At 36.5% G+C, this 16,034-nt stretch overlaps 1 protein-coding gene across 3 annotated transcripts in view; it reads right to left on the minus strand.

The window, feature by feature from the left end:
* The window catches only part of NFAT5 (nuclear factor of activated T cells 5), a 119,700-nt gene extending 104,144 nt beyond the window's left edge, over positions 1–15,556 (minus strand). For 2 of the 3 annotated variants that reach the window (XM_070388079.1, XM_014478489.2), the window contains exons 1-2: positions 15,172–15,556; positions 13,380–13,433 (exon numbers count right to left, since the gene is read on the minus strand). In XM_070388079.1, the coding sequence (XP_070244180.1) occupies positions 13,380–13,433; positions 15,172–15,244 (127 nt within the window). In that variant the 5' untranslated portion in view covers positions 15,245–15,556. The remainder of the gene's footprint in view (positions 1–13,379; positions 13,434–15,171) is intronic. The other variant, XM_014478490.2, reaches the window with a different exon arrangement.
* Between the last annotated feature and the right edge of the window lie 478 nt (positions 15,557–16,034).

Consider the following 16,034-nt stretch of genomic DNA (forward strand, 5'->3'; position numbering starts at 1 on the left):
GTCAGACAGAGAAAGACAAGTATTGTATGATCTCACTTATATAAGCAATCCAAATTTTTTCTTAAAAACTGAACTCAAAGATATAGACTGGTGGTTTTGGGGGTGGGGGAGGGTGGGTGTTGTAAATGAAATGGGTGAAGGTGGTCAAGCTTCAAGAGAACCTTCTTATTTGAGTATCCCAGATTTAGTGATCAAATCTACCTCCATTTTCATCTTAATTACTTAAACCTTTGTCTTAACAGATTAAATAACTCCAATTCTTTAAAGGCCTAGCATCCTTCCACCTGTAATAATTTTAATTTGGTTATTATTCCAATCAATGCTTTCTACATGGTTTATACAATTAGAGCACAATCCTCAGACTTTCAAGACCATTCCTTCCTTCTTTTTTGCATGTGATATTCATTCATTCAGTCATCCATTCAAGCACCTTTCAGATATAAGGCACTTGTGCCACATAAGAGAATGTGAGGTCCTTGAGAAACAAGGTTATCAGTATAACTTTTTAAACAAAACTGGACTTTACCAAATGCTCTTTATGGTTTATTGCAGCTTTAATTTCCATGGTTGATTCTAATATTGTACAGTTACCTTATTGTGGTTTGGGTTTCATTTCCTGATCACATGCATAAGGTATTACTTTAATACTAAAGCTCTCCTATGTTTTGAGAGATCTTTCTTCAAATTATTTCCATAATTTTATTAAAAACAATGATCAAAAAGAATAAAATACTTAAAAATAGATGTTTAAAAGATGTAAAACTTATATTCTGAAAACTACAAAACATTGTTGAAAGAAATGAAAGAAAACCTAAATAAAGGAAAACACATCCCATGTTCATAAAGACTGAATACTATTAAGATGGTAATGCGCCTTAAACTGGCCTACAGATTCAATGCAACCCTTATTAATATCACAGCTTACTTTTTTGCATAAATTGAGAAGTTGATTCTAAAATTCAAATGGAAATTCAAGGAACCCTGAATAGCCAAAACAATTTCATAAAAGAACAAAATTTAAAGATTCATTCTTCCTAATTTCAAAGCTATAGTAATCAGGACAATGTGGTACTGACATAAGAATAAACATATAGATGATTAGAAAAAAACTGAGGATCCACATGCCTATAGTCAACTGATTTTCAACAAGGATGCCAACGCCATTCAATGGGAAACAGCAGCCTTTTCAACAAATAGTACTGGGGGCAACTGGATATCCACATGCAAAAGCATGACACTGGACCCCTACTTCACACCACAGACAAACACTAACTCAAAATGGATTGAAGACCTAAATGTAAAAGCCAAAACTACAGAACTCTCAGAAGAAAACATAGGTGTAATCTTTCTGACCTTGTATTAGGCAACAGTTTCGTAAATATGACACAAAGCATAAGCAACAACAACAAAACAGATAAAGTAGATGTCAACAAAATTAAAAAGATCTGTGCATCATAAGACTCTACCAAGAAAGTAAAAAGACAATTCACAGAACAGGAGAAAATTCTGGTAAATCATATATTTAATAAGGGACTTGTAAAAAGAATATAAGAGCTCCTACAATTAAACGACGGAAAGACAAATAGTTCAGTTTTAAATGAGCAAAGCCTTGAATCGGTATTTCTCCAAAGATATTAATGGCAAATAAACATATAAAAGATATTCAACATCATTAGTCATCAGGTAAATATAAATCAAAACCCCAGGAGACTGCTTCATACCCACTAGTGATAGCTATCATCAAAAAGACAGATAATAGTAAGAATGACAACAATGTGGAGAAATCAGAACTTTCCTATACTGCTGCTGAAAATGTAAAAAGGTGCAGCTATTGTAGAAAGCAGTTTGGCAGTTCCTCAAGAAGATAAATATAGAGTTACCATATGACCCACCATTTGCACTCACAGGTATACACCCAAGAGAAATGAAAGCATCTGTACACACAAAAACTTGTACATAAACGTTCACAATAGCCAAAACAACCCAGATGTCCATCAACTAATAAATGAATGGATAAACAAAAGTATGTACCCATTTAATGGAATATTATCCATCCATAAAAAGAAATGAATTACTGATACATGCTACAACATGAATAAACCTTGAAAACATTATAAGTGAAACAAAGAACTCACAAAAGACCACATATATGATTTCTTTTATATGAAATGTCTAGAATAGGCAAATTCATAGAGACAAAAAGCAAAAGAGTGGCTACCAGGGGCTGGGGGTGGGGAAGGGAATGGTGAATGACTGCTAAATGAGTAAGGGGTTTCTGCTTGGGGTGATGAAAATGTTCTGGAATTATATAATGGTGCTGGTTGCATACTATAAATGGACTAAAACTCACTGAATTATACATTTTAAAACTATTAAAATGATAAACTTTATCCTCTATGAATTTCATCATAATTAAAACAAAAAGATAATCTGGAACCAGGTAGGTCTTTAAGAATTTGGATTTCATCCTAAAAGCCCGTGGGCACCATTATAGGATTTTTTTAAGCAAGCAATATGATTAGATTTGTATTTTAGGAACACAAATTCTGCAAGACATATTGCTGTGAATATCTAAGCTTTAGCATATAAATTTAACAACATCTGATTTGGGTGTTCAGAACCTTATGCATAATAATAAAACCCTGTTTCCTTACTGTATCTTGAGTAAGTTTGTTTGCCAAATAACTTAGCTCTACATATGAATTTTATTTAACAAATATTTATATACTGCTTACTATGTAGCAAGCTCTTTAGAAATATTAACAAATACCCAATCCAATCCTCATAACAAAATATGAACCTATTAGCTCCACTTTATAGAAAACAAATAGAAAGATTAAATAACTTGCTTAAAATTACACAGTTCAGTTCAGTTCAGTCGCTCAGTCGTGTCCGACTCTTTGCGACCCCATGAATCGCAGCACACCAGGCCTCCCTGTCCATCACCAACTCCTGGAGTTCACCCAGACTCACGTCCATCGAGTCAGTGATGCCATCCAACCATCTCATCTTCTGTTGTCCCCTTCTCCTCCTGCCCCCAATCCCTCCCAGCATCAGTCTTTTCCAATGAGTCAACTCTTCGCATGAGGTGGCGAAAGTACTGGAGTTTCAGCTTTAGCATCAGTCCTTCCAAAGAACACCCAGGGCTGATCTCCTTGCAATCCAAGGGACTCTCAAGAGTCTTCTCCAACACCACACTTCAAAAGCATCAATTCTTCGGCACTCAGCATTCTTCACAGTCCAACTCTCACATCCATACGTGACCACAGGAAAAACCATAGCCTTGACTAGACGAACCTTTGTTGGCAAAGTAATGTCTCTGCTTTTCAATATGCTATCTAGGTTGGTCATAACTTTTCTTCCAAGGAGTAAGCATCTTTTAATTTCATGGCTGTCTGCAGTGATTTTGGAGCCCCCCAAAATAAAGTCTGACACTGTTTCCACTGTTTCCCCATCTATTTCCCATGAAGTGATGGGACCAGATGCCATGATCTTCCTTTTCTGAATGTTGAGCTTTAAGCCAACTTTTTCACTCTCCTCTTTCACTTTCATCAAGAGGCTTTTTAGTTCCTCTTCACTTTCTGCCATAAGGGTGGTGTCATCTGCGTATCTGAGGTTATTGATATTTCTCCCGGGCAACCTTGATTCCAGCTTGTGCTTCTTCCAGCCCAGCGTTTCTCATGATGTACTCTGCATATAAGTTAAATAAGCAGGGTGACAGTATACAGCCTTGACGTACTCCTTTTCCTATCTGGAACCTGTCTGTTGTTCTATGTCCCATTCTAACTGTTGCTTTCTGACCTGCATATAGGTTTCTCAAGAAACAACAGAATGGGAAAGACTAGGGATCTCTTTAAGAAAATTAGAGATACCAAGGGAACATTTCATGCAAAGATGGGCTCGATAAAGGACAGAAATGGTATGGACCTAACAGAAGCAGAAGATATTAAGAAGAGGTGGCAAGAATACACAGAAGAACTGTACAAAAAAGATCTTCACGACCCAGATAATCACAATGGTGTGATCACTCACCTAGAGTCAGACATCCTGGAATGTGAAGTCAAGTGGGCCTTAGAGAGCATCACTACGAACAAAGCTAGTGGAGGTGATGGAATTCCAGCTGAGCTATTCCAAATCCTGAAAGATGATGCTGTGAAAGTGCTGCACTCAATATGCCAGCAAATTTGGAAAACTCAGTGGCCACAGGACTGGAAAAGGTCAGTTTTCATTCCAATCCCAAAGAAAGGCAATGCCAAAGAATGCTCAAACTCCCGCATAACTGCACTCATCTCACATGCTAGTCAAGTAATGCTCAGAATTCTCTAAGCCAGGCTTCAGCAGTCCGTGAACCATGAACTTCAGGAGTTCAAGCTGGTTTTAGAAAAGGCAGAGGAACCAGAGATCAAATTGCCAACATCTGCTGGATCATCGAAAAAGCAAGAGAGTTCCAGAAAAACAACAATTTCTGCTTTACTGACTATGCCAAAGCCTTTGACTGTGTGGATCACAATAAACTACAGGAAAAAATTACACAGCTATTAAGTAATATATGTTTTTGAAATTGTGTTTTTATTCACAATTCAGATAAGTATATGGGACTTTGATTTACTTATTATCATCTCTAGCACTTTTAATTTATTATGAATTTATTAGAAAATCACTTCATATTCTTTGATTTCAACTCTTCTTTTTATTTGTTCTCAATTCAGGATGCACTAATTTTTTTTTTCCTATGCAGCATTTACAGTGTTATCCACTCTTGTGAAGTTTGGGAAACATTCTCAAAAAAGTCATTTTTTAGTTTTTATTTACTGTATTTTACACTATAAACATGTTATTTATGCTTACTATAACAAAGCAGTAATTTGGTTAACTAGTGACTTTCTGTCCTTCAATAACTTCATTATCCTGGTTTTTGTTTTTTTTTTTTTAAGCAATAAAGAGTTTTTAAAGGAATTAAGTGGTGATTTTATCCAAGGCATATTAATCAATTAGTATATATAAATGTTCACTCTCTACTCAATATCATAGGCAAAAGTAAACTAAGAAAATGAAAAGTTCTTCAAAAATCACTATAAAATTACAAAATTCAAGCTGTATGTTTATTTATTTATTTTTAAGCTGTATGTTTATATTTCCCATTCATTTACTTTACCTAAAAGTCTAGACTAGAATATAACCTAACAATAAAAATGAAAAAGAATATAGGAAACAGTTTTGGAGTTCACAATACAATTTTATAAAACCTTATTAAAGTAAACTTTTAATTTACAATGTTTCTCAAATACTTATAACTGCCCATCATCTAGGTACTTATAAATTGAGCATTTACATTTGTGAACATTCATTTATCATTAATTACAATTTTAAGTAGAAATCTTCCTTTCAGAATTTAAACCCAACAAGCAAGTTGTTACTTAAAAACTGGAAAAAAACAGTAACAAACTCTCTAAGACTTTTAACTACAAATCTATTGTGAAGGACAGCTGTTTGTTAAGACTATGTTTGGATTTTTTACTGCTATCAGACACTTTTAAATACAAGGTTTTAATTGATTCCCCTAGAAAATTGTAACAAAAACTTTATTTTTATTTTTTAAATTTATTTTTAATTGAAGGATAACTGCTTTACAGTATTGTTGTAATGAAAACTTTAATTCAAGCAAATAGTTAAGGTTAATCACACCTTCATCAATAAACATTTAATTGTTCTGTTACACTGTTTTACAAAAGTATTTTAACGTCTAATGTTCAAACTAGTAGTAAAGTAGTATAATACAATTATAGTAGTATAGTAGTACAATATGATTACTGGGCAAACATGAATTTTACTCAAAATTAGCATTTATAATTCACAATCAAGCACAAGATAGTACTCACATGGGACAGAAAGCTCACACTGTTTTTACCTTTATGATCAGTATAAATAAGTACATACCCTCCACATATTCTTCAACTCTATAACCTTCTGAAGACTTAAACAGTTTTAAAAAGAAAGTTTAAAGTTTTAAACCTCAATTTACAGTTATTAAATAGGGGGACAAATAACACTCAGATACACTCTGCACAAAAGTATTTTCCTATTAACAAACAGGAACTTCATATTAACTTCATCCTCCATTCTAGAATGAATTATAAAACCTTTTAAAACTCTGTGTTATCACTGCTTATTTACATACAATCTCTATTACTAAACTATAAGCAATATGTGGCCAGGATACATGGGAATAAATTCACTTTGAGTGAATGAATAATAATATTACTATAATAATATAACGATAACAATAATATGACTATGTAACCTATAACCCTGCACATAGGCATAAAAGAATTATCTCTAAAATAAACCACACTTGGCTACATTCAGAATACAGAAATAAAAAATGCCTTACTAACTTTATGTCCTTTAAAACACTAGTTTTCCTTTTTAGAAGGTTATGGTGGTTGAACAACAAAATTAAAGAGAAGAGTACACACTGCATACTGTAAACAGTGTGTTCTGTATAAATCCATTTATACAAATTTCTAAAAAAGGCAAAACTAATCTAAGGAAAAACAGATCAGTAGTTGCCTGAGGGGCTAGAGTGGGCAGAATTGACTACAAAAGAGTAGAAGTTCTATAGCTTGTCTGTAGTGGTTAAACAACGTATACACTTGTTAAAAACTTCAGGAACACTTAAAATGGGTATACCTGTGTACATGTATAAAGATGGTTTGTTTTTGTTAAAAGAGAGGAAACAAAGGATACAAAAAGTAACAGCAGAACCAACAAGCAAAATGTAGAGAGAACCATGAGAAAATGGAGACATAGGTAAAATGGGGAGACTGGGTGAAAAAAGAGAGCGAGACAGTGGAAAGAAGAACCAAAGTAAATTTAATAGGGCCTTTTGCAAAATATCACTATTTTTTTCAAAATCCTCTAACATTATTTCAGTTATTCTTCCCCACAACTCTTAGGTAAGCAAGTCTGATGATAACGTCCCTGCTGAATAAAAGGACCACTTATACGATTTTCCACGTGGTCTAAAGGCTTAATCAAAATTAATATCCAGATTTTCTACTGCCTAACAATTTTCAGCAAGCTCAGGAACTAACACCAACCACAGCAAGAAACAGAACTAACTCCCAATGTTCTATGAGTACTGCTTTTTCTATTGCTTATTTCTTCTTGGGTTTAGTTAGGCTCTGAAACATACCAGCAGAAATAGGGTGCAGTGACTTCTATGCTTCTATAAACTACTGCCAAAGAAATGAAGAGACCAACGGCATCCTCCATTTTTAAAGCAGTCCTCCTTAGGTGGCGGCTTGCTTACCCCTCCCCTTTCTTTTCACTTTTGAGCACCATCATCAGTCAAAACAGGTTCAAACAGCAGTGTGCTTCAGATAAATCTTAAAGACACCCATCAAAGTGAGGCACTGATTTGCTAATTTTGAGCATTAAAATATTTCTCAAAAGGGTCATCATCATAATCTTTACTGATTTTTATGTGTGGCTTATAGAATTTCTCTCATTATTTTATAGGAACTGTTAAGCTAAAGAAATCTACACAAAGTATTCTTTTTACATCACTTGAATAGTAGTATAACCTCATTAGGGCCTGAAGTATAAATGCCAATTACCAAATATTTGTACTGTTAAGAGAGTAAGTAAAAACTCAAAACTCTGGAGTAAAATAGTCAAGTTTCAAATCCCAGCCTCCTCCACTAGCTAACTATGTGACCTTAAAAAAATCATTGAATCCCTCTATACTTCAGTTTCCTCATTGATGAAACAGGGATACTCACAGGATTTTTCTGAGGATTAAATGTGAAAAATATCTGTAAAAGCTGATAAATTGCTCAAAAAATGTTTTCAATTATTACTAACATTGAATTGATTACTCTTTCTTCTCTTTACCAACACTGTTTCTTCTAACATGTCCTACAAAGATGGCTTTACGTAGATGTTTTTTTAAAACTAAAACTAAATTTGTAAAGAGTAATCAACAACTTGGCTCACTATTAGTAACTTTTCTGTTCTTGTCTCATTTTAAAAACCAAGTACTAAATTTACTAAAGGACTAATAACATTTCTGAATGGGAAAGACAGGATAAGGATTCATGGCTGGCTTGCAGTAATAATCATTACCAACTTTAGCAACTAAACAACAACTTATCAAAGTAAATATTAAAAATAAAAGAGGAAAAAAAATCTATTTTAATAGTTATTAATAAATAAAAGTAACTGAAAAATCTCATGCATCGCATCTTTAGTTTAAACCAAAAATATAGATGCTTCATCACAACATGAGGTTTTATTTATACTTGGAAGCTGAAATCATTATCTATAGTTAATCCATAAAGATGATTTCTACCTTTTCATTCAAGTACATGTTTATAATTAGTGTATTATACTTCATTAGATTTTTTAACCTTGATTTTTATTAAGACAGCAGGAAATAAAAGACACATGAATCTCTCTCACATAACTTGAAATAAAATCTTAATAACAAGAAAAGAGTATAATAAGCAACATTACTATTGAAGAACATCTTTTACCTCTCTAACAGAATTATCCTCTGTCACTATATAATCAGGCCCAACTGATGGTTCAGATTAATTTGATCTTTATTTTTTCTAATTACATGTTATCCTTAATAGAAAACAATCTAATCAGTCAACTTTTTCTAATAAAAAGTGGCTATTTATATAGTTATTGATCACAATAAGAAATGTCTTTCTGTACTTTCATTTTCAAGTTTTAGGGGACTCCTGGAATAAATACAGTAGAGTCAAGAGTGAATGAAGAGCAGACCAAGAACCATCTGATTAAATATGTATTTCTATCCTTTTGCTGTAATAAGCAACCGAATTCTAGTACTGAATAAAAATTAAAATTAAAAAAAAAAGAGAAACAGCGTTTAGGAAGAGACAAAAAACAAATGAAATTAGAGAGATGGATCCTAGAAACAAAAAGTTGGCATAAACTAGGTATAAATTTGTTATGTTTAAAATTCATTTCTATAATTATTTCCATAATAATATTTTTAGTTTGTTAGGTATAGATGAATAGAGATTAATAGATTCTAAACCAGAAAAGGATTCAGTAGAGTACTTTTAACATTAAATATTTCCAAAAAGTCCTTTCCAGTAAGTTATCTTAATACATATCATCGTGTATGCCCTGACTATCTTATGAACACAAGCCCTAGGAAAAAAATAAATCAGACTTAGAGGTAATTAAATATCCCAGTAATACCCCAATAAAATCTGTTTAAAAAAAAACCTACTGTTTTTAGGATTTTCAATTTTGAACTATAAAGTAACATTACTGCATGATATAATATCTAATAGATTTAGAGTAGTGGGTTTTTTTTAAGTAGTTTATTTTTCCCTAACTCATTACAATATTTCATCTTTTCTTTTAAAAAATCTTCCAATCTTAAATATTTAAGTCATATCAGGACTACATCATATTGGTGTTTAGCTCTTATCTAACCAGTTCTTTAATTTGATCCATATGTAATTTCTTGACTCATACTTTTAAAAGTATTTTAATGTAATCTCTTAACTCATACTTTTTGAAGCATTTTAAAATTTTAATCCCATTTTTATTACTCTATTTTCTTCTAATTTGCTTATATTATTTTCCCTATTTTATCTGATTTTCTACCACCTTATATTACATCTCTATAGGTATTTCAAGAATGACTTATTGCTTATTTAACTTTGTATGTCAGTTTTTACATAGCCAACTATATATGCCAAAATCAACATTTTTTAATATAGAAAGTGTAAGAAATGGTTTTTTGTAGCTGAACATTTTTTCCAGGCACAACAAAGAAAAATCCTAGCCTTAAAGTCTGAACACTAAGTATAAACCACTTTATTTTTTAAAAAAATATATAAACTACCTTCTTTAAAGAAAGCAGGGAAAATGCAAAAATAGAATCAAAAGGTAAAAATCTACAGAATATACTTTTGTCCAGGACTTTTTCTATGCAAGCTATTTTTAATATAATTACAGTCTTTTATTTACTTATTTTATTAGGAGTTTCACATGTAACTATGGGGTCATCAGAAACATTATTTTAATGGCTATGAATCATTATATTAACTAGCTAGACCGTTTTCCTACTGTTGGGCAACCACTACATTAAAACAGCAGTAGCAGAACTATGTAGGGTGACAGAAGGTAACTAGATCTACGGTGATCACTTCCCAATATATATAAATATCAAATCTTTGTTGTCAACTTGAAACTAATATATGTCAATTATTTCTCAAGTAAAAAAAGCAAAACCTAATTTCCTGTTCTTAAAAAGGAGACAGAATAGAAAGGTCCATCACTGATATGTAAGATAAATGCAAACAAACTGAATAGTAAAAAGATTTTGAAACTATTTTTAAAGCTAAAAACTCAACTGTAGGTTTTCCAACTTTTGTTTCAAATCCTCCCCCCAAAAAAACTTTAATTTGTAAAATCTATGTTCTTTAAAAAGCTTAACAAATTGTATGATAACAACTCAATTCCCTCACTCTGGGCTGTGCACATGTGTTTAGTTGCTAAGACATGTCAAGATTCTTGAGACCCAGTGGACTGTAGCCTACCAGGTTCCTCTATCCATGGGATTTCCCAGGCAAGAATACTGGAATGGTTGCCATCTCCTCCTCCAGGGGATCTTTCTGCATCTCCTATGTCTCCTGCACTGGCAAGCGGACTCTTTACCACTGAGCCACCTGGGAAACCCCACTCAAGGCTGATTTTTTAGTTATCAGATGGAAATCTGGACTACTGACGTAAGCATACAATAAATATTACTAGACAATACTTCATATTATATATCATAGCAGTCAGTACAGTTTAGTACTTAAGAGCACAGACTCTAAAGTGAGACTACTTGGGTTGGAATCTTGTCTTTACAACTTATCAGCTGTGTGACTCTCTATATAAGTTACTGAAACTCCCTGTGCCTCCTTAGCTTCCTCATCTGTGAAACAGTGTAATAATAATGATCTCAAATAGCTGTTATGAGAATTGAGTTATTTGTAAAGTTCCTGGCACAGAGTAAAAACTATGTAGATGACTGTTTAAATTTTTAAAATTTAGGTAACATTTACTGTGTTTACTATGTGCCAGGCTAAATGCTTTACATGAATTTGCCTCAAATAATCTTACCACCACCTATGAAGATACTATTATTGTCCCCATTTAAAAAACAGAGAAAACCAAAGGACAGAAAGACTAAATGACTAAGCTGAGATCATACACAAATGTCGAACAAGGATCTGAACCTAAGTATGACTACATAACCTACAAATCTAGCATAGATTTTCTTGTACACTTGAAGCAGTAGCCTCCTGCTGTATTATATCTTGTTGAAATAAATTAGAATATGTATTTCCTGGAATAACAGAGTATTTTAAGAAGTAATATAAGAAATATCACTCTAATACAGAGGTATTTATACATGAAATGATTATGATGTCTGATATTTAATACAGCTTGAGGGAGGAGAGAAGATTAAGAAGAGTAGACATATTTTGATAATTGTTAAAGTCTAGACATGGGTCTATATGGCTTCATCATTTTATTCTCTCCACTTTTGTATATTCTTTAAAACTTCCACAATAAAAGGTTGAAAATAGAATAGGGTACATAGATTAAACTCTTTTATCACACAAGCAAACAACTTTCTTTTGATACTTTGTATCAGAGATATAAAAGGACATGACAAACTTGATACTTATACATTTTACAATTTATATATAATCTGTAAAGGGTGATCTTACTTTAAATAAGTGAATATCCTCTCAACCAAAATGAAAAATTAGTAAAAGCATTTTGGTTAAACATATACATATTAAATTTCTGTTTGCATTTCAAAACATTTGCTTAAGTAATTAACACTCATATTTTTTCTTTTCTTTCTCCTGCCTGATATCTCTACAATTATAACACTCTAATTTGTTGCCCATATTTATACAGACAAATATGACTTCACAACATGGTCACAAATTGAACATTACAAATAACAACAACAAATATGCTTCACTAAGAGACGCTTCAGAAATTCCTTGCCTCAAACTGAAGTTGATTTGTATATTAATATATAACTATGGACTTTTATAAGTATAAATATAATAAAAAATTCATTTGAGAACACTTTATATGTTTTAAGTTATAGTTAAGACAACTTGGCTGATACTAAAGGAACAAATACACAACATTTATTAAGCCAGACACTATACTAAGCACTTTCATACACATTAGCTCACTAAATTTAAAAGATTATATACATTTTAATAAAAGAATATTAAGACTTAGAGAGATAAAACCACTTCCCCGAGGTCACAGAGCTAATGAGTAGCTAAATGGTATTCAAATTTAAGCTTACATATAAAACCCACTTTTCCCCTTGCTATATATACCAGGCTACCATATGGGAGGCAAAAACCTACACTCAAGTCAAACTTAAATATTTAGGGCCTTTTTTTAAGTGGACCATAAAATGCTTAAGTTGCGGGCTACGTATATATTACAGTGGCAGCTTGGGTTCGGGTAAAAAGTACCAACTACAACACAAAAGCACTGTTTACTTTGCTACTGTATGACTCTCCCCCCTCCCCAAGTCTCTTAATTTCAGGTTACTCATCATAAGGAAGTTAACATCTCTGCAGTCCAATTCCCAGGGTTATTAGATTCAAAAATGACATATGTGAAATCACTTCAAAAACTACAAAAACAAAACAAGTAGTCCTTTTTTTTTTTGTCTTAAAATGCTGAAGGCAACACAGAATAAAGTTTTCTAAAGTAACTGTCAGCCGTTTGTTCAACAGTCTATTAACATTTCCAGAACTTTCTAAAACCTTTTTTTCTAAGCATAACTCAATCAGTATCTCTATTACTTGGCTTTTCTCATCCTTCAAAATGATGCAACAGTAACGACATCAATGCTTTTGTAATAAATAATTAATATTCCATTCTGAAATGCTCAGCCTATAGAAGTTCTAAATTTTGACTTTTCAAACTAAACGTGTTTGGTGTCACTCTAAGTCTTATTCATTACCTTACTTAATGTTAGAGCCTTTTTACATTCAGTTTGCTTTGTAAAAAACTTGAATCAAGATAACGGAATTCTAAAGTAGAACACCCAACACATAATTTTTAAGTTTTGTGGGTTTTTTCCCCAAAGCTTCTCAAAACAGATACAATAGCTAACAAGGACATCAAACACAGCAATAAAATCCACTAAAACATTCAGCTGCTCTAAAAGAAGGATCAGGCTCTTCAGGAGAAAACTACATTGTATGAGTTTGCAAAGTTTCTCATTTAAACTCCATTTTAGAGAAAGCCTTTGCATACTCACACAATATGCTTTAAAATGGCACTTTGCTGACCTTCCAATAGTCCAGCTCTATGAAAATTCTGTGATGGGTGTAACTTCAGAGAATCTGAAAAACACAAAAAGCATTAAGTACTTTTTATGCTGAATGACTAAAAAAAAAAGCCAAGGATAGCATACATCTCTTATATAATTGTCACGTATTTTTAAGAGCTAAAGTCCATATTTGTGAATATATTCTCTGCAAAGGAAGGCTGAATTGCCTCTACACTGGTCTTCATGCTGAACTTAGATTTTCATAAAGCATTTGTTTCATGGAAAATTATCTGATGGTTACTGCACAAATGGTGTTAATGTCTTGACTATTTTTAACACCCAATTGTATCACATTAGCCCTCCTCTAAGGATCACCTCTAGATACCGTCTCTTCCTTCTGACACTCAAAATTACAATATTTTCAAGCTACTTCAGGTAATGTTGCCCGAAAAACATCCTACAGGGACTTGATTGCCAACTAAAGTCATCAGAGCAACAACAAGACAATGGCTACAGTCACTAAGTAGGACTCTACAAACGTCAGTCTATAAGGCCCTGTACCTTCCAGAGTAAACCATCGCACTCGGATTCACTTAAGCGATTTAGATAGAACAAGGTGAGGCTGAAGCCGCCCTTTTTGGAAGAGGTGGGATCAGCGGGTGGATACATCAAACCCAAAACTAAAGAAACCCTGAATTTCTCAGTAAAGAGGTCCACATTGGTATTCATTTTTTTTAATACGTCAAAATAAATGGCTAATAGCCCGGTAATATCTTTTACCCCCTCTCAATGGTTTAAAAAGTGGTGAAGAGTGCAGTTAGAGAATTTTGGTTAGATGGCCCTTGCACAAGAAACCTGTTCTAACACATTCTTGTGTCCAGTATAGGAATTTAACCCCAGTAGAGATCAGCTCAAGTGTTAATATTTTATATCCCGGGAATCCCCTCCAAGCCTTAGCCAACAGTTTTAAAACTGGAAACTCTGTCCAATGCCCCCTCCCTGCAACAAGCCCCAGAACGGCAACGAAAGAGAAAATTCTCAAAGGACAGCGTCTCTGCCCTGAGCTGGTACCCCTGGGACAGGAGAGGAATAAAACTAATGCAGAGAGAGCACCCCTCTCTTTGTAAAACAGAGGGAGAAGTAATTAGAATGTCACAGAGATGGAAAGAGAGAAAAAAGAAAAGAAAAGAAAATTCGGGCTCTTTCCAGCAATAAGATGACGAGGAAAGAAGGACGCCTGGTCGAGGGGGGCCGTCCCAACAAGGGGAGGGAGTGGACTAGGCCGGAGAGAGAGGGGGGGAGAACCACGGCGCACAAACAACCTGGAGGGGGAGAAAAATGGTGATCCTGCACCCAGAACCAGCTCCAGGCTACACTGCCCCTTTGGGGGCAACTTTGCTGGGGAGGGTGGTCCTGGTAAGAAGACCCACGGCGCCCGGATCGCGGCAGCTCCAGCGCGGGGCCCAGCCCTGGGTGATCCTCAAGCCGGGGAGGCCGGGGCCGACCGCCCGGGGAGAGGGGACAGCCCGCCACCGAGGGGCGCTCAGAGCCACCGGGGGCCGCAGACCCGGGGGCCGACGGCATTTGGGCCCCGGGCGGCAGGCGGCTCCGCGGGGGAGGGTTCACCACTCCTCTTGGGCCCCTTCCACCACCGCCCCCAGCCCCTCGGCCTCTCCTTACCACCGCCCCCCCCGCCAAGACAGACCATTCCGGCGGAGGCTCGGCCGCCCCCCGACCGGGACCCCTCCGGTTCCCCCTGGGTCGGGCCTCCCCGCTTCCCCCACACACACCCAGCCCCCAGCCTGACTCACCTCGTGAGTACAGGGACTTGGGCGACTCCAGGTCTAGGTCCGCGCTGAGCAATGAGATGAAGTCCGAGGGCATCGCAACTCGACCCAGCCCGGCCCGAGGGCAGCGGGAGGGGGGGAGCGGCGGTGGCGGCGGCACCTCCTCTCCGGGACCGCGGGCACCGAACCGGGGGCGGCAGGCGAGGGCGGCTGCCGCTGCCTCCTCCTCGAGGGCAGTGACTTCCACCGAGCCGACGAACCGAGGAAACAGCGGCGGGGTGGAGGGGGAACTCCACGGCGACTAATTCCCGGCGAGCCAGGAGGGGGGGGTTCAGGTCGGGGGAAAGGGAGGGGGAGAGCCAACGGGTCCGTTTCGTGCTTCTCCTCGGCGAAAACTGACGGTCGCCGCCACCGCCGCCGCCGCTGACAGGAATCTGAGCCCCGCCTCCCGCGAGGCACTGCGCAGGCGCGGAGGGGGGCGCCCCAGAGCAGGGAATAGCCCAGGCGACTACCGGAGGGCGGGGAGGCGCGCCACGGAACAGCATCAACAAGGGCTCCGCTTCCTGCTGCAGCGGCCCGGGGCTGCTGTTCACGAGCTGGGAAACGGCCCCGCCCCGCTGCCGAGAGGGAGGGAGGCTGGGAGGTGTCCGCGCCTGGGGCCCCAGGGAGGGAAAAGGTATTTGCACCGACCTGGTGGCGGCAAGCCGGAGGCGGCCGGCCCAGCTCCAAGCTGAGCTCAGGAGGACACAAACCTAGGGGAGCTGAGGTGTCTCCGGGAAGAGGGGAGAAACCCCCCCACCCCCAGAGCCGGGACATCCCGAGCGGGCAGGCGTGGGGTCTCAGAGGGGAATAGAGTTTCGTCCCTTGGAGTTACCACTCCTTTGGGG

This window comes from Bos mutus, chromosome 18 (assembly GCF_027580195.1).
Source record: "Bos mutus isolate GX-2022 chromosome 18, NWIPB_WYAK_1.1, whole genome shotgun sequence".
NCBI lineage: Eukaryota > Metazoa > Chordata > Mammalia > Artiodactyla > Bovidae > Bos > Bos mutus.